The following is a 19,909-nucleotide window of genomic DNA, read 5'->3' as shown; positions in this document are numbered from 1 at the left end:
TCTGGGGCATGAAATATTTATGCTAAACTTTAAATAATTTTTCATAATGGAAACCAAGAAAGCTATCAAAACTATCAAAGCTGCTAGATCATCTCAAAAAGAGTCAGGATGTGATCTTGCTAGCCAAATATGGGGTAATTTAACATCAATAATGAGAATAATGGCAGTTGATGAAAACGCATTGAATATTTTTAAATTCATGACTTCATAATAATAACTCATTAAAGCTATAATTGGTCATTCTTTGGAGGTTGCTAGGGAAACAACTTGATTTGAAAACTAGATAATAAAGGGAAGAATTAAGCATTTATCTTGCCTTATCCAAACCATACCTCAAGGTAACTAAATGACCTGGAAAGTTTAATAAATCAAAAAGGAATGATGGAATGCCTTGATAAAATGATAGAAAAATCTCTAGTTTTTGCAAACACTAATGGATTTAGGCATTTATGATCATAGGTCTGTTCTGTTAGTTTCCTAGAGCTGCTGTACAAATTACCATAAACTAGATGGGTTAAATCAACGGAAATTTATTCCCTCTGAGTTCTAGGGGCCAAAAGTGAGAAATCAAAGGATCAGCAAGGCTGCACTCCCTCCAGAGATGTTAGAGGAGAATCAGTTTCTTAACCTCCTCCATTGTAGTAGCTTCAGACATTTTGGTTTGTGGTCACATTACTCTAGTCTCTGCCGCTATGGTCTCATTGGCTCCTCTTCTGATTGTGATTTCTTCTGTATGTCTTTTATAATGACGCTTATCATTAGATTTGGACCCAACCACAGAATCCAGAATGATTTCCTTATCTCAAAATCCTTAACATTTAAATCTGCAAAAGGCCTTTTTCCAAGTAAGGTAATGTTCACAAGTTCCAGGGATTAGGACCTGGACATGTCTTTTGGAGGGCCACAGTTCAGCCCATTACAGCTGTTAATATCAAAAACAGGCAAGTCAGAGGCAAGCCTCCTCCTGGAAGTAAACACCACCTTGCCAAAAAATAAAAATAAAACAAAACCCTGATTGCAATCAAGCATTGACTTACAGGGCATACAGGAAACAGAACAGTACAAGGATGTTGTCAACAAAATTCAGGCTGTGAGAAACTCTACAGAACAAAAATTCAGTTTCTTCAACAAATAAGTTGCAAGGGGGATGAGTGAGACAGAGGAAGAAACTTAGATATAAAAAGAAACCTAAGCAACATCATCCATTTGCACTGTGTGGGCCTTATTGTGATCTTGATTTGAAAAACTAAAAAATATTGAACAGGAATTTGAACACTTATTGGTTGTTTTACAATATTGGTTGTAAATTTTAATATGAGTATGTTTTTAAAAGAGTCCTTGTCTTTTAGATATACTGAAATATTCATGGATGAAATGATATGTCTGGGACTTGCTTCAGTATAATTGGGGGTGGAAGAGGTAGGTGGGCTTATCAATGAAACAAGATTGGCCACGAAGGGATGTTTCTGGAAGTTGGGTGATGGGTACATGGGAATATATTATACTGTTATCTCTACTTTTATATGTGTTTGAAATTTTCCATAACAAAAAGTTAAAATTTTGAAAAGATTGAAATTTCCCCCTCAAGAAAAATAAGAAGATTTTTAGTGCTTGAGAAGGTTTGGCAATTAGAAGGATGATCCTCTTAGATTTTTTTCTGCATGTTGACTAGTGGGGCTCTCAGGGCTGTGTCAAGAGCTGACATGGCTATTCTAGCTTAAAACTGGAATCCAGGAAAAGAAAAAAACACATTTCCCTTTGAGAATATGTTTATTCAGCCAGCCTTCCCTGACCACATTTTCTCAACCACTCCTCACCCTGTCCCACCTCTTCAGTCTGGATTAAATATTACCATCTTTTGTGCTCCCCTACTACCTTCTAAATACTTTCATTGTGTATTTTAATTGTGTAACCTGTTTGGTTCTCCTGGTTTCCAGATTATAAATTCCTTGACTAACTTTGTTTATTCATCTTTATTCAACTATGTATTCCCTCTGCATTTAACATTGGGCCTGGTAAACTCTCTCAGTAAATGGTTGTTGAAGGAGGGGCAAGGGAGCAATAGAGAACTGGGATGTGCTGGTAAATAAGATGCAAAATACACCCCCTACTTTCTCCATCTCCTTAATAAACTCTTCCCAAGACTACTAAGCTGTAGCCACAGAGCTGCTTTAAACTTACTTACCTTCTTCTTCCCGTCCTCTGGCAGAGGTGCTAATGACCTGTAATATACTGCAAATGAAAGAATAAAGGGTAAACAGTATAGCAAAGTAGAAAATGGGTCTCTGCACTGTCAAGTGTTGGTGATCTCCACTCTTTCCCAGGGTATAATGTAATGAATTCTTTTCAGATGGCTGTCTTTTGGTGTTATTTGTTTTGCTACTTTCTCTGTATCAGAATTCCCCTTCTGTATAAATTCCTTTCTAGCCTGTTTTCTTGGTAATTTCTTGGTTAAGATGGTAATTATAATATAACTTCCTTTAAAAGGCAGCAAGAAGTATTATAAAAATACTACTTTGTGTTATGGATAAGGTTATCTGACAGTTTCCTAGTGGATGGCAATCACCGTAAAACAGACTTTAGGAGACCTACAAAATTCTAGAGCTGGGAGAGACCTGAGAGACTAATGTGCTTCCCTAGTTGCACCCCCCCCCCATTAGAAAGAATAGCACTTCGTGTAATAACTATCTTTTTGCAGTCTTAAAATAGTGCATACTGTCTAGTCCCCAAATCTGGGCTAGTTTCTAAACTAGTACTTTCCAAATTTAGATCCTTGAGAAAATAGGATAGGACATATGGGTAACAACTGTTATCTAAAAATGAAAAAAAAATGTAATTATCATCTCTTTGACCACATAGTGCTGGATGATTTCTCATTTTTGGAAAGCAGCAGAATAAACCTTACAGATTTTAAAATGCAATTATTGAAATTTTAACCTTGTTAAAAACTTAAAACTATTTTATTTTCTCTTTAGGTGGTACGAGACTATAATCTTCAGCTGTTTTTACAAGAAAATGCTGTATTTCACAAACCCCAGCCCTTCCAGTTCCAGCCTTGTGACAGTGATACTGTAAGGAAATTCCAGATTTTCATTTCACTTGTTTTTAAGCTATGTTTGTGCTTAAGTAACTATTATCCTTGGAATAGAGAGACAGAAAAAACTTAGTATGTCTCAATAGTTTTACAACAAAACTGTGAGGATGCAGAGAAACTGTGACATTTCTCCTTTCTAAAATATGACTAACACACCCAATACCTCTATGCTAACAACTTTCTGCTTAATATGGTTAAATTATAAAACAAGTTAATAGAAATCTGAAAACTGAACAGAGGTAAGAAGAAACTATACTTAATAAATATTTTTCAGTTCAGATATAAATTATGCTTTCTATCCATGAAATTATTCACGTGTATACCCTTCCAAAGAAACTAGTGGTTAAATTTTAACCAGAATAGGATTAATAAATAGAATAATGAATATGTGCATGCAAATACTTTTATTGATTTTTATTAAAAAAATTACAGGCCCTTTATAATTCCTTTCACATTTCTTAGAATGTTAAAGTATTGACACAAATGCCAAATTGGCAATTTTTTAAAAGCAGACATCATACATTTTTATCCTTGAGTTTACTCTATGAAAAATGATTGCCATTTTTTAATTTAAAAAAAATAGAACTGAAATGCTAATTTGATAACATAAAAAAAGATATTTAACTTCTGCAAGGTGAGAAAGCACATGTTGGCATATACATTCTCTCAATGTAGTCAAGCTAAGAGGGAAGTCAAGTTATATTGGTAAAGTCTGTTGGTAAACCTAGAATCAAAACCAGGGGAGTTTATGATATCAGAGTTTAATGGTATCAGTTTAATAGAAACCTTACCTTCATTACTTTTCCTACTAAATTTAAGTAGCCCTATTAGTGGCTATATAAAGAAAAGTAGGAAATCAGCATTTCTCTCTAAATTATTAACTCTTGCCCTTTATTGTATAGTAGTGCCTTTTTTTTTTATCCATCAGCTTTTGCTTTGTGATTCAGTGACATTATCCTGAAGACAGGGTATAGGCAAGTTTGCCAAACTTGACTAAAAGTTGTGACTAATTTGAGATTGTTTTATCTTTGCCCATTTTCCTCAGAAAAATCAGAATAACAGTGACTCTCATCTCACTCGTCCAAAGCCCAGTGACAACCCTAAACCTTTGTTTCTAGACACTGTGCTAAATGTTCTTAGCTGTGTGTCCCGGTTTGCCTTAAAATTCTAACTCTATGCTGTTTTCTGTCCTTGTGCAATCTTTACTGGGCAGAGTTTAAAAGCTGCCCAACTGGTGGATATTGAGCTCTCCCCTGTCAGTGCTCTGAGAATGACCATAGCTGAGGTATATGGGGGTGTGGGGCACGGGTGGGAGGGATGGTGTGTGTGGGCTTGCATGTTAATGAAGGGTGGTATTGGGATGAAAATTACAAATATATGTGTAAGGGGCTGCTGAATACATAAACTGGAGCTTTCCGTTTTCCCTTAAAATTTAGGGATTTCTTTTCCTGTTTTTATAGTGAAAAGATTGAGCTGCTCATTTTTCATCTTGTCTAAAGCACATTAGTTTTCCTCAACAGGAATGCTGGAAATAACCTTAGAGCTAATCTTGCCTTTATTAAAGGAGAAACTGAAGCCTAGAAAGGAAAAGAGACTTGTCCAGAGTCATACAGTGAATTAATGACACATTAACATCCTGATTGCAATTTAATGTTCTCTCCACATGCTACTCTGTTTTCTGGGAAGAAATATTCAGCCCTTGGGGAACAATTACTTTTTTCATGATGGAAAAAGATAAATGCCCACATATTCATAAAAATCATTCTAGATTGTCAACCATTGAAAGTCTTTAGAATAATCATTTTGAAAATGTTTTACCTGTAAAATATTTTTGTATGTAATTTTTGTATTGTTGTAAACTAAGTATTCTTACTGCCCACAAAGAATAAAATCCCAAATAATTATTTTTATTCAGTGTAGTGTAGTACTGTTCTTTCATATGAGAATGGAGCCATTATTTACTTATTTCTCTGGTTTCCTCTTGGCATTGATAGCACTAAGCCAGTCATGGAGTGGAGAGCACCAGTCAGTGCCCATTAACTCACCCTTCCTGCCAGGTGAATGTAGGACATGTAGGAAAGACTAATTGTCACTGTCTTATGTTGTATTTCTGAATTGCTATTGATCCTATCCTATTTTGAAGCACGTTTAAATTCAACATATATTGAGCCCCTACTGTATCTGTCTGAGTACCAGTCATTCAGATAGGTGCTGAGGATAGCTACTACCTGTTAAGCTATAGGCACTGGGCTAGATGAGCCCACTGACATGTACACAAATAAGGAAAATATAATGAAGCAAGGGCTGTATATGATAGAGTGCTGTTAATGGTGTCCATTGATGGGTACAATTAATGCATCCTGATGTAGTATAATTTTTAACAATTTTGTTAAAAGGCATATTGACATATCATATAATTTACCCATTTCAAGCATATTATTCACTGATTTTTAGTAAATTTACCAAATTGTGAAACCATTATCATAAATAAGTTTTAGAGGGGGGAGGGTATAGCTCAGTGGCAGAGTGCATGCCTAGCATGCATGAGGTCCTTGGTTCAATCCCCAGCACTGCCATTAAAAATAAATAAGTAAACAAACCTTGTAAAAAAAATAAATAAGTAAGTAAGTTTTAAAACATTTTCATGACCCCAGTAAGATCCCTTATGACCATTTACCATTAATCCCTATTCCCATCCCTTACCCCCAGGCAACCCTAATCTATTTTCTTTCTCTATAGATTTGCCTTTTCTAAACATTTCATATAAACTGAATCAGTTATACAATATGTGATCTCTTATGTCTTGCTTCTTTTACTTAGCATGTTTTTGAAGTTCATCTATATTGTAGAATGTATCCATAGTTTGTCCCTTTTTGTTGCTGAATAGTATTCCACTGTGTGACTATACCACATTCTGTTTATCTGTTCACCAGTTGATGGACATTTCAGTTGTTATCTCCTTTTTTCTGTTATGAATAATGCTGCTGTTAACATTTGTGTGCAAGTCTTTGTATGACTATGTTTTCATTACTCTTGAGTTGCTGGGTCATATGGTAAACTTATGTTTAACTTTTTAAGAAATTGCCAAATTTTTTTCCAGATTGGCTGCACCATTTTATATTTCTGCCACCATGTATATGGGTTCTTGTTTCTCCACAACTTTGCTACCATTTGTTATTGTCTGTCTCTTTGATTATAGCCATCCTAATGGCTATGAAATACTATCTTATTGTGACTTCGATTTACATTAACCTAATGACTAATGATGTTGAGTATCTTTTAATGAGCTTATTAGTGATTCATATATTTACTTTGGTAAAATGTCTATTCAAACATTTTGTCTTTTTTTAATTGGATTGTTTGTCTTCCTAGTATGGATTAAATCTTGAAGATAAATTGAAATTTACTCTGCAGTGATTGAAAAACAACATGCCAGGAAGTGAAAAAATTAATTGAAAATAATAAAAGTAATAGATGGCATTCATTGAACATTTATTTCATGCTAGACATTTTTGTAATTACATTACCTATATTAACTCGTTTAATCCTCTCAACAACCGTATATTGTAGGTGCTATTTTTAATCCTCACTTTATAGTTGAGGAAGCTATGGTTAAGAAATTTGCTCAAGATCACTCAGCTAATGGAGAAGGTGTGCAGAAAAGTGAACACTTCTACACTGTTGGTGGGAATGTAATTTGGTGCAGTTACTATGGAAAACAGTACGGGGATTTCTTAAAAAACTAAGAATAGGCTTACCATATGATCCAGCAATCCCACTCCTGGGCATATATCTGGAGAAAATTCTAATTCGAAAAGGTACATGCACTCCAGTATTCATAGCACTACAACAGCCAAGGCAACTTAAATGTCAATCGACAGATGAATGGATAAGGATGTGGTATATATACACAATGGAATACTACTCAGCCATAAAAAGGAATGAAATAAAGCTATTTGCAGCAACATGGATGGACCTAGAGATTATCATATTAAGTGAAGTAAGTCAGACAGAGAAAGCCAGATATCATATGATATCATTTATATGTGGAATCTAAAAAAATGACACAAATGAACTTATTTACAAAAACAGAAAGGGTCTCATAGACATAGGAAACAAACTTATGGTTCCCAAAGGGGAAAGCGGGTAGGAGAAGGATAAATTAGGAGTTTGGGATTAGCAGATACAACTACTATATGTAAAAATAGATAAATGACAAGGTCCTACTGTATAGCACAGGGAACTATATTCAGTTTCCTGTAATAAACCATAATGGAAAAGAATATTTAAAAGAATATGTATATATGAATCACTGTACTGTACACCAGAAACTAACACAACATTGTAAGTTGACAATAATTCAATTAAAAATGTTAAAAAAAAAAGTGGGGGGAGGATGTATAGCTTAGTGGTAGAGTGCATGCCTAGCATGCATGAGGTCTGAGTTCAATCCCCAGTACCGCTGTTAAAGTAAATAAATAAAAATAAACCTAATTGCCTCACCCCCCCAAAAAATAAAAATAAATAAAATGTTGGGAAAAAAACCACTCAGCTAATAAGTGTTGAAGCCAGAAAAGCTTGAAAGTATATTATCTGTATTTGAAATAGCAAGTAGTCTTGGGATAGTGAGGGAGTGGAACAACCCCATAAATTTAAGTTGCAACCAGATTTTGTGTTTGAGTTTTACATATGGTAGTATATGAGGAACTATGGAATGTTCTCAAGTGGGAAAGTCATATGATAATTGCCAGTGGGTTCCCCCTGCAGGACAGTGTTGTTCCTTAATTTTATTTTGAATTTTATCATTTGTATTAGGAACTTGGAATTACTTATAGTAACACATTCATTTTTAATTTACTCAGTAGATATTTATTGTATATAATTTGCATATGTCCTTGCCTTATATAGAGAAGGGTATTCAATAAATATTTTATCTAGATTTTCATAAGATGTATTTAGAGAAGCCACAGAACTTTTAAAGTTACTACCGTGATTAAATGTGAATTACTTTCTTCTAAAGATTTTCATATACTGTCTTAATGTTTTAAAAAAAAATTTTTTTTTTTGGTGGGTAACACTAATTAGGTTTATTTATTTATTTTAGTATTAACCATAAGATGATTACAAATGACAGTGATCAATGGGAAGTTTTGTCTGATATAATAACTTAGTAGCTGTCTCATGGTTAATACTGAAACATTTCTTTGTCTCTATTTCCATATAGAGTTACTGGTTTCTAACATATCCTATCTTTAGAGTATCTTCAAATACCATTTCTTAGATGATACCAGAAAGTCAAAAATCCTTTCTAGAAAGAGTAAAGATCACTTTTTTTTTTAACCGAAATGAAAGTTTTTAATGCATGATTATTCTGAGAAGGATATGGAAGGTACCCTAAAATTCCTACCCACAAGAAAATTATATTCTATGAGGGAGAATTGACGAGTACATTTATCAGGATCTCTATATTGAAGGGTCATTCAGCTGTCACATGGGTCCTACTTGTATTAGATTCATACAGGTGTTGTACAGTGAGAAATCATGCGCTTTGGAGCCAAATCCTGGCTGTGCTATGTGCTACCTGTGTTTATTTATAAACACACATACACACACACACACACACACACACACACATACATATAAATATATATATATTTAATAATATATGTATATTTAACCTCTTTGATTCAGCTTCCTCATGTGTAAAATGACTCCCTTATTGGGTTTGAAAATGAAATGAGATACTTAATTGTTTGACTCAATGCATGGCACATAGTAGATACAGAATAAATGTGGATGGACTTTTTTTTCTATCCACAAGACGAGTATATTTTATTTTTTAAGGTTGTGCCGCTAATTACTACAGGGAGATACTAAAATACCAAATATGGAAGACAATACCAAGATTTTGAAATATTATAAGACTTTTGCAGTCATGGTCCTCAGCTCTCAAATCTCTTACTTAATTGATCATGGAAAGTCCCTTGAGACTTCTGTTCTCCTATTTTATTCCACAAGGCAGAGCTCACCAACCTCTCAGTTTTTTAAGCTTAAAAGGCAATCTGTGTGGAATAAAGAGTAGCCAACAGCTACCAGTGTCCATTCTTAGTCCTCTTATGTAAGTACATGACTTGCACTGCTGAGCACCTCTCTGCCTTACATACATCTCAGTGTGTCTCCCTTCCATTACCAAACTAGTGATGTGTGCCCTTAGGGAGCATTTCCTCACATCCTATGAAAAAGGACAAGGTCAACCTGGGATGAGAAATAATATGAGAAACATGCATGTCTACAAAACTTAGATAAGTATGATCTGTACAGGCAGGAAAAACGTAAAGAAATGTTTCCCCCAGATTTCCTGGTGGGGATGAGAAAACCCTTTCCTCTTTACCTTCTCTGAATTGCAAATAGTAAGATACTCACAGATAATTTTTGTTTTTTTTGAAGCTAACATTAGATTTCCAATATATATTCTTTTCCTGTTGTTTGAACCACTAGTTTTGATATTTAATTCTACTGTCTATGGATTAACAGTTATGACCACTTGCTGTAATTAGGATTTTGCACATTAAAGTTTCACTTAAGTGGGGCAGTTTATGCATTTATTAAAAATAAGTGTTTAGCAAAAATACTCTTTGTCTGTAAAAGACTATATGGTGTCAATATTTCATACTGAGAATTTACCTGAAAATTCTCATTACTATGAGTGGTTCTTTCTGCTGATGGGAACCTTGTATTGCATATAGCATTGGCTTATTAGCATGAAAGCATTTTGATAGAGAATTTTTGAGAAATCCTCCTGATGGATAAATGGGTACCATCCTTCTACACATATAATGGCCACAGTATCCCCAAAATGAAAGGTTCTGATTACGGACATGAGTGTCACTTTCTAGAATCGGTAGTACCTACAGTCAGGTATTCAAAGGGGGCTGTCCTAAGTTCTTCAGCCTTTCAAAAAAGTCTTACTTTTTATAGAAAACCTACCATCTATATAATAGATTTTTCTCCCAACCCGGTGCCTTTTCTAGCCATCCAGAGGAATCCAGAGTTTCCCATCAATGTCTTAGTAATGTATTGACATACAAGGAGCCTGGAGATTAATTAACCTTGTGATTGTGGCTCTTAAAGCAAAGTCTTTGTAAGCGCTATGAAAATAAAGGTGTATTCCTCATGCAGCTATTCTGTCCAGTCATGTCTCTAGATATATCTGGAGAGTACCAGACACAAGGTGGTTTTTTTTTTTTTTTTTTTTTTTGGAGTTTCTTGTTTTGTTTTCATGTCATTACTCAGGAACATATTTTTCTCTTAGATTTACCTTTGGTATTCTAAGCCGAGACAAGACAAGTGTGCTCCATTTTCAGAGTTCTCATCAGCAGCTCACCCAAGCCTTACTGAAATGTATATATCCTCTTCTTCAGTAGTCCACAATTTTCCATAAATGCCCAAAAGCTCAAGTCACATTAATTGTGTTCCAGTTTACTCCCCTCAAGAGATGAGGCACACTTAACCCAGTTATCCAGATGAGTTGCCACTTCTAAGTAAAAGTGCTGCTGTCCAACCATAGCCAGAATAAGTTAAATTATGTCTCTAAGAAACATTGCTTCACTTCTCTCCAAGGTGTGTGATAAATTTAAAATATGTGAATTAAAGTTCCATGGTTTCTTATCAAAAGCTTTTAGCCAGATGTGTCTCAAAAATTCAAATTTTCTCAGGTTTTAGAAAGATGATCCATATACCATATGTTGTAATACCCTGAGCAGGGTGTATGGAAGTACTCTGTGATCAAACACAGTATTTTTGCAATAAAACATTTGAATATGCATTTCAAGTGAAATAAATGAAAACTATAAATAACCTCTCTTTAGTTCAAGTCAAATTTTGGCACAAATGAGTTTTTGTTCCAAATAATAAATAAGCCAAAAAATAAATAAATAAACCAAAAAGACCTGTGATTTTCAGAGTATTCTGGATTGCACAATTACAGTACTGTGAACCTGTATAAACATGAGTGCTAACAAAATAGTAGCCTACAAAGATCCAGATGTTTTCTTACTTGAAGAGATTCTTTTGAAAACATAATAATTTTACTTTATTGAAATAATTAACAGTATAGTGTTTAATTTCATAAAGAATAAGTTGGATCAAATACTTAATACATTTCTTATCTCTCAATAAACTGAGAAATACTAATACAAATTCCTTGAATGAGAGTTAATAAGATTGTTCCTGGCATATGATATTGGCATGACAACCCTAACATTATCTTTTCTTGAAATTGGGTTGGAATGCTTGTATTCTACTATGTTAGTGGTTTTTATTCATCATACATGACCATCTTTTTCTCTTTCAAATGGTTATATTTTGGTTACAGATGTGAAAAATAATTGTTATGTTTCTTGTTGTTATTATGTTGTCCTTCTATGCTCAGGCTCAGATACCTGTCTGAGCCTTCTATCCCCTCCCTTATGTTAACCTCAAAATGAACTGAAATGATGTCTTGAGAGGGTATCTGAGGACAAAATGGTTAAGATGACTTAAAGACTAATTCAAGAATATTCGAATGTTAATTTTATAGTCTAGTTCTTTGAAGTTATTTACTAACTTTATAAATTGTGAACATACTAATTTTAATATTACATTCTAAAAATTGGTAATTTTTAAAAACAACATTGCTAGGCCTGAAAGTCTTCTTAAACTCTTTTGAAACAGTTTGGCTTTTGTTTTTCTAAAAATAAAATTAAATCAAAAGATGTCCCACCTCTAAATAAAAGACTAGCCAAAATTTCATTGAAAAGAAATTTGTATTTTAACTATCTTTTTCAATATTACTGTCTCTAGCTGTGTTATATTAGCATTAGATAAATAGAAGAATTAATAAAACACTACAGTTGTATAAAGATAGCAAGGAATCTCATGAGATCTCAAGACAAGCTCTAGATCCAGCACTTAATGACTAAGTGGCCTAATAAAGGCACATACCTTTTTTTTTTTTTTTTTTTTTTTTTAGTTTGGACACATTACCTTGCAACTTTTCTTTCAGTATTCCAGAGCCATCCCTATCTGTCTATAGGCATAAATCTCTCTTTTCATATAATTTTACATAAACAGAATCATATTTTCTCTCCATTCAGTCTCCTTTTTCCTTTTCCTTCTAACTTTTCTCCTCCCCCTGGTACCACCCCCCACCATCTCCTTCCCCAGGTAGGGTCAGCAACCTGATCACATACCTTTTTTGAGCCTACATTTCCATACCTATAAAGTGAGAATAGTCTCTAGTAGTATTGTTTTGAGAACTAAATGTATGTAAAGCAGTTAGCACAGAGCTTAAATATTCAATAAATGGTAACTTTCCCCCCCAAATTAATACAGTTTTATAGTTTTCTAATTATAAAAAAGCATTAAAAACTGTTTTCACTTGAACCCTCACTATTCAGAGGTGTAACCACTGGTTACATTTTGGTCAGTATCCTTCTGAACATCTATCTCTCTGCAATTACGTACATACATGGATGTGGATACACAACTTTATAGAAGGGGATTTATAATATACAGAATTGAATTTAAACTTTTTTTTCTCATTCAGCTTTATTTCACATCTATCTAATATTTGCATTATCTATACTCCCTAACCATCTCAGAAATTTGACATCCTGCACCTCCCATCAAATATTTTTTTATGTTGTTCATCTGCAGTACCTCCTGAAATTATGCCATGAATTTAAATTAAAATTATGCTTTAACAATATTTTTATAATTTTTACAGAGTCTCTTCTGCTCTTGGGTTAGGCTAGGCTCTTGGATGATGCTTTAAAAGAAATCTGGAGCTCAAAGCAGTAGCAGTAGAATAGCATAATTTCTGGATCTCTCATCAAGAGAACACAGTATTCCCAGTGCTTACAGCCAATGCATGAGCCTGTTTGTTCTCATAAAATTAATTGCAGCACTAGAATCTGAGATTTCTTGGATTGGAAGAATTAATATTGTATAATGGCCATACTACCCAAAGCAATCTACAGATTTAATGCGATTCCTGTCAAATTACCTAGGATATTTTTCACAGGACTAGAGCAAATAATCCTAAAATTTATATGGAATCACAAAAGACTCAGAATTGCCAAAGCAATACTGAAGAAAAAGAACAAAGCTGGAGGAATAACCCTCCCAGACGTCAGACAATTCTACAGAGCTACAGTAATCAAAACAGCATGGTACTGGCACAAAAACAGACATATGGATCAATGGAACAGAATAGAAAGCCCAGAAATAAACCCACAGACTTCAGTCAATTAATCTTCAACAAAGGAGATAAGAATATACAATGAAGAAAAGGCAGCCTCTTCAGCAAGTGGTGTTGGGAAAGCCAGACAGCCACATGTAAATCAGTGAAGTAAGAACACAGCCACACACCATACACAGAAATAAACTCAAAATGGCTTAAAGACTTAAATATAAGACAAGACACTGTAAACCTCCTAGAAGAAAAAATAAGCAAAACATTCTCTGACATAAATCTTACTAATGTTCTCCTAGAGCAGTCTACCTAGGCAATAAAAATAAAAGCAAAAATAAACAAATGGGACCTAATTAAATTTATAAGCTTTTGCACAGCAAAGGAAACTATAAACAAAACAAAAAGATAACCTACACCCATTATTAGTTAGATGTGAAATGGGAGAAAATATTTTCAAATGATGGGACTGACAAGGACTTAATTTCCAGAGTATACAAACACTTCATACAACTCAATAACAAGAAAACAAACAACCCAATCAAAAAATGGGCAGAAGGCCTAAACAAACATTTTTTCAAAAAAGACATGCAAACGGCCAATGGGCATATGAAAAAATGCTCACTATCACTAATTATCAAAGAAATGCAAATCAAAACTACAATGAAGTATCACCTCATACCAGTCAAAATAGCCAGCATTAAAAAGTCCAAAAATGATAAGTGCTGACGAGGGTGTGGAGAAAAGGGAATCCTCCCACACTGTTGGTGGAGATGTAGTTTGGTGCAGCCATTCTGGAAAACAATATGGAGATTCCTCAAAAACCTAAAGTAGACTTACCTACAATTTAGCAATCCCACCCTGGGCATATATCTGGAGGGAACTCTAATTCAAAAAGATACATGCACCCCAGTGGTCATAGCAGCACTACTTACAATAGCTAGGATGTGGAAACAACCTAAATGGCTGTTGACAGATGACCGGATAAAGAAGCTGTGGTATATTTAATCAAAATTCATCAAACTGTACATTTGAAATATGTGTAGTTTACTGTACAGGAACCATACCACAGTAAAGGTATTTTTTAAAAAAAGAAGCTGTGGTATTTTTATACAATGGAATACTACTCAGCCATAAAAAAGAATAAGATAATGCCATTTGCAGCAACATGAATGGACCTGGAGATTGTCATTCTAAGTGAAGTAAGCCAGAAAGAGACAAGTACCATATGATGTCACTTACATGTGGAATCTAAAATATGATACCAGTGTACTTATTTACAAAACAGAAACAGACTCACAGACATAGAAAACAAACTTAAAAGAAGAACAACTGTAATGAAAAAGAATATGAAAAGGAATATATATATATATGTATATATATGACTTAAACATTATGCTGTATACCAGAAATTGACACAACATTAAAAACTGACTATACTTCAATAAAAAAAAAAAAAAAGAAAACAAACTTATGGTTATGGGGTGGGGGAGAGGGAGGTGGGGGGATAACTTGGGAGTTTGGGATTAGCAGATACAACTTACTATATAAAAAAAAAGGTCCTACTGTATAGCACAGGAAACTATATTCAACATCTTAATAGCCTATAATGAAAGAGAATATGAAAAGGAATATATATGTATTTGTATAACTGAATCACTATGCTGTACACCAGAAAATAACACAACATTGTAAACCAACTATACTTCAATTTAAAAAAGAAAAGAATCTGAGATTGCATCTCATCTTCAGGTGTCTTGATTTTCAGCTGAGGAAGCTGAGGCCCAGAGGCAGTTCAGTACATTTGCCAGGATGACATAGCTAGGTCTCTTTGAGGAGTAAATATATGTACAATGTAAATGTATTTGAGGATAAATGTACTTCATATTTCAATGTATACTTTTTAAGAAATAAATTTCATAAAATAAAATTTATAAAAATCCCTTAATTTGGAGATTCAAAACAATTCTTTTCTTATTCATCCATTTTTAATGAATTTTGTAGTGAGAACTTAACCAGAAAGAAGGAGACCTTTTATTTTACAAGCGGGAGAGGCATTTCAATCCTAAAGTAAGCTTTGAGAACCTGTATTAAAATGCATGGCACTCAGTAAATTAGTTTCCTTTCTCCTCTGCTCTTTTTGTTCTTCCCCACACAAAAAAATACTTTCCTTCTTTCATTAGAAATTGATTCTAATTCAGTATATTTATGCTCTTGTCACTTCTGAAGGCACCATTCTAATAGTCTGGTGGCCTGGTCCTCACTTTAGAATCAGGGCATTAGGTTGTATTTGTTTAACCAACCTTTACTGAGGGCATTTATGTACTATTAGGCATGGTGCTGGATGCCAGGAATGCATCTATTCAAAGACTCAGATTGTCTGAAGACAAACAAGAAACATACGTGTAGCAATCACAGTGTAATGTCATATTTGCCTGAGAGTAGCCACTCAATAAATGTCTCACAAATGAGTACATTAATATAATGGAGATATGTCAAAAGTGAAGGAGCCCCTGAGCCTGTCTGCAAAAGTCAGGGATGATTTCACAGAGAATGTAGATTTGAACTGAGATTTGAAGAATAACTAGGAATTTGTGGACAAAAAAAGATAGGGAAGTTATTCTAACCAGAGAGAACAGTACTCAAAAGCATAAGCTTTTATTTGAGTTGACATTTTCCAGGAAAAGACCTATCTACTTCTAAAATTTTTTACTAAAACTTGTATAACTTCTCAAATCCGATGTTTCCAAAGATTTCAAGATTTAGTTGACCTAACTTATCAAATGCCCAGACTGATACAGGATAATGAAAAACTATCTATCCCACATTTAAAAGTTGATAGGAAATTTCTTTATAACATTTTTCTTCAGTTTGTAATTTATTTTAATTATTTTGTGCTGTTGTTATTCTAAGAATTGTTATGTTATTACATATGTCTCTTTAAAAATAATCAAGATAAATAAGTGAACTTTTCCAGAGCAAGGCTGTAGTGCTGTTTGATATTTAGTTTTTAAATTCTCATATTCTGCTTCAGGAAAATAACAGTATTTTTTAAATTATTATGCTTAATAGCTTATATATGTTACTATTCTCTTATATATTTTAACTACATTTTTAAGAAGTAAATGAAAGTGTTAAAAGTATGAACTAATGATTAAATTAGCCAACATTTAAAAAGAAGCAGTCACTAAACAGTTCCTTTGCTGGAATCAACCACCATCTTAAAAGATAATGATCTTTACTAGATCTGATTTATATTGATCTTTGATAAGAGAGGTGGCATTAGAACATTTCTCTATGTATTGCTTAATACCCTGGGCTGTTTGCCTTATATGGAATTCTCATTTGTCTAGACCTGTGTTAACAGGTAGCTTCCACATATCTTTCCATGGCTTGATTTCAGAATTCATAAAAAAGATAAATTAACTTTAATTATACTTATGTGTCATTCCTTGCCCGGAGGACCCCAAAATCATATCTCCCAATCTGTGGTCTCTCCTGATCATTGGGCCCTCCTGTTTTAGAAATAGAAACCCATAGAGAATGGGAAAAAAAACTCTTATCTTTATTTCCCCAACTCTTAAGTACAGATAATACTCAGTAAAAAGGTACAGATTCTGTGTGGACAAGTTGTCCGTGGCCTGTCTGCAGTCAATAGACATTTTAGACCCACTTACTAGTTCCTAAAATGTGGTGCAATAATAAAAATTAAATTTCTCCATCAATTGCCTCCTTTCTCATCTACTCTGCTCTCTACAGGTTCATTCTCTCTGAGATCCTTTCATTATATCTTCAGTCTTGTTTTTGATTCATTTTTTGGGCTATCAAGAACCTGGGAATTATTTGGATTTTTTATTAACAGTAATGAGAAAAATTTTGTTTCTGGTAATTTTCAGTTGGGTCTTTAATGGTCACAATGACCATTTATTGGATACTTATGTGTATACTGTAAGAGAATGTTTAAAACGACCTCATTTTGTAGTAATAATCTCTGTGAGATAGGTTGCACTTTCACCAATTTTCAGATGTAGCTAAGACACCGATCAACTAACAACCCAAGATCATAAAGCTAGTCAGTGGCATAGAGAGAAGTAAAACTATGTCTGTATGGCTTAAAAACCTATACCTGGACTCTTCAGAGTATACCTTTCTACCATACGTTCTGTAGATTACATTTGCATCTGCGTCCAGGGTTTAACATCCCTGGCTTTCGAGAACAAATATAAATTTAAATGCCTAGGTTCTTCTGCAAAACAAATATAACAGTACAATTGGTTCCCAGATTCCTGTTAGCCCAAAGGAGGAATCAATATAAAATGTAAAGTTGATTACATTTTGCTGTATTTCAGTTCATTTATCATTGTATACTCTAACTTTAGCTGAACTGTCTGCATAGAGTAAATGTTTTTCAACCTTGCCTACAGTTCCCCTAACAAGAATATTAAATTTTTAATCCAATTTATCAAATTCTCTTTACCAACTTTTAGCTATGTGACCTTCTAAAAGTCAATTTTGTAAGATCTTCCCACTCTAAAACTTTGCTTCTTTTTATATTAAAATCCTCTTTGAACAATTCATATTTAAGAAATTGTTTTCTTTCCTTGTTTTTTTTAATAAAGATTTTTTTTCATGGGTTCATAAGAGTTTAGAGAAAATGAAAATAATTTAGTGGTTAAGAGCTCTGATTCTGCAGTCAGAGTTGTAACACTTAATATCTGGTATCTAGCACTCATATTTGATACGACATTAAAGCCCAGAGGACAGAAAAAAGCTAGTTTGGTGGTGAGTTGATGGCAGACCTGTAACTAAATTAAACTCAGTATCTTTCAGGGTGGATAGGTTGTGTTGCTGTTATTGCATTGTTTTGTTTTGTTCTTTTCACTTCTACCCAATGATTTTTTTTCTTTAATCCCATTGAAACTATTGAGTTGTTTCCATTCTATCTATGCAGATGTTTTAGTGTCATAGTAGTTTGGCAGGAATACTTTTTTCTTCTTTGCTTGCTAGCTAGCTTTTTTTATACCCAGAATGGATCAATCCACAATATTAGAGATGAAGCTTTAATGTTCAGCAATGTAAGACAAAAAAAAAACCTGTGGTCATTTATGGTTTTCATACTGTCTTCCTTATCTTCTGCTAATGTTCTGTGACATGAGACATTGCTTCCCACAGTAGTGGAGCATGCCTTGTGTTTTGAGTGCTGATTAAGTGAAGGCCCTCTGATCCACCTACAAAATGGTAGTGATTTCAGTAAGGATAACAGTACTTTTCTCTTTGTTCTCTCTTGTGTTGTAGAGTCGACAATTAGAATCAGAAACTGGGACCACAGAGGAGCACAGTCTAAACAAGGAGGCTCGGAAATGGGCCACCCGTGTGGCAAGGGAGCACAAAAACATTGTTCACCAGCAACGGGTAAGTGTCACAGAGAGTCTTAGGCTGTGTCTAGCTGTAGCCACATGTCAACCCAATTTTAGGATTTGACTTTTTTATTGATGTGAGAAATATTCTGTATGTGTTTTTCTGTAATTTCTCAGCACTCAGCAGTATGTTCTCAGCTGTCTACCAAACTTGGAAATTCCTTAAGCCCTCTAGCAGCAACACAGTAATTTATCTGTTTGCCGTAGAATTGCATAAGGAAGACTAGTGATAGAGAATTATAGTCTTTTTAGGCAGTGCGAGAGACAGGCATGTGTTGAATTAGGCTTTTCACCTCCAAGACAAACTTTTGAAGACACAGTTGATTCCATGAAAATGTGCCTCCAAGACTAAACTTTAAGTGGAAAGAAATCATTTTAGATACAGTAAGTTTTTTGTGATTTCAATTTATTTATAACTTTATTCTTTTTCTTTACTTTCACATCCAACTTCTTAAAAAAATTGTCCATATTTAATATCAATATTTCCTAACCTCTTGCTTATTTCTTAACCCTTTGTATTTGGACTTTCCCTTCTTTCCCTTCCGTTGCACCAGTTCATAGGGACTGCACATGCCAAAATCACCAGTGATGTCTCTGTTAACAAATCCAAAATGGACGCTTGATTTCGCATCATGCTTAACCTTTTGGCAGTTGCATCACAATTAACAATTCCCTTTGTCTTGAAATAGTCCCCTCTAGTCATCCATGACTTAAACATTGCCATGGTTTTCCTTCTTCCTCTCTAACATTCCTGGATTCTTTTATACATTCTTCTTTCTTCATCTTACATTTAAATATTTAAATTTTTTAGATTTCTATACTTGGCTGTCTTCTTTTCTTATTCTTTATTCTCATTATTGGAGTCTCTACTACTATTACCTTGGTTTCACTTACAAAAAAATCCTAAATTAATATCTCCAACATTGGGCTTTTCTTCTGTGTATACATATATCCTTGTGCCTATTTTAGTATCATCTTTTCATGTTTCACATCATGTAAAATTCAATGTTCCACTTATCTAATGCTGCATAACAAACCACCTCAAACTTAATGCCACAAAAAAGAACATCTTTTTAATTGTCTCTTACTACTCTGGGGATTGGATAGACTCAGCTTGGCAGTTCCGACTTGGGGTGGGTGTGGGGCAGGAGTCTCTCATGTGATTGC

At 34.0% G+C, this 19,909-nt stretch overlaps 1 protein-coding gene across 1 annotated transcript in view; it reads left to right on the top strand.

Moving 5' to 3' along the window:
• Window positions 1-19,909, top strand: part of FCHSD2 (FCH and double SH3 domains 2) — a 194,461-nt gene that overhangs the window by 125,561 nt on the left and 48,991 nt on the right. The window contains exons 10-11 of the mRNA XM_010973089.3: window positions 2,976-3,071; window positions 18,621-18,737. Of these exons, the coding sequence (XP_010971391.1) occupies window positions 2,976-3,071; window positions 18,621-18,737 (213 nt within the window). The remainder of the gene's footprint in view (window positions 1-2,975; window positions 3,072-18,620; window positions 18,738-19,909) is intronic.

This window comes from Camelus bactrianus, chromosome 10 (assembly GCF_048773025.1).
Source record: "Camelus bactrianus isolate YW-2024 breed Bactrian camel chromosome 10, ASM4877302v1, whole genome shotgun sequence".
Classification (NCBI taxonomy): Eukaryota; Metazoa; Chordata; class Mammalia; order Artiodactyla; family Camelidae; genus Camelus; species Camelus bactrianus.
This window is presented reverse-complemented; position numbering and strand designations above follow the sequence as displayed.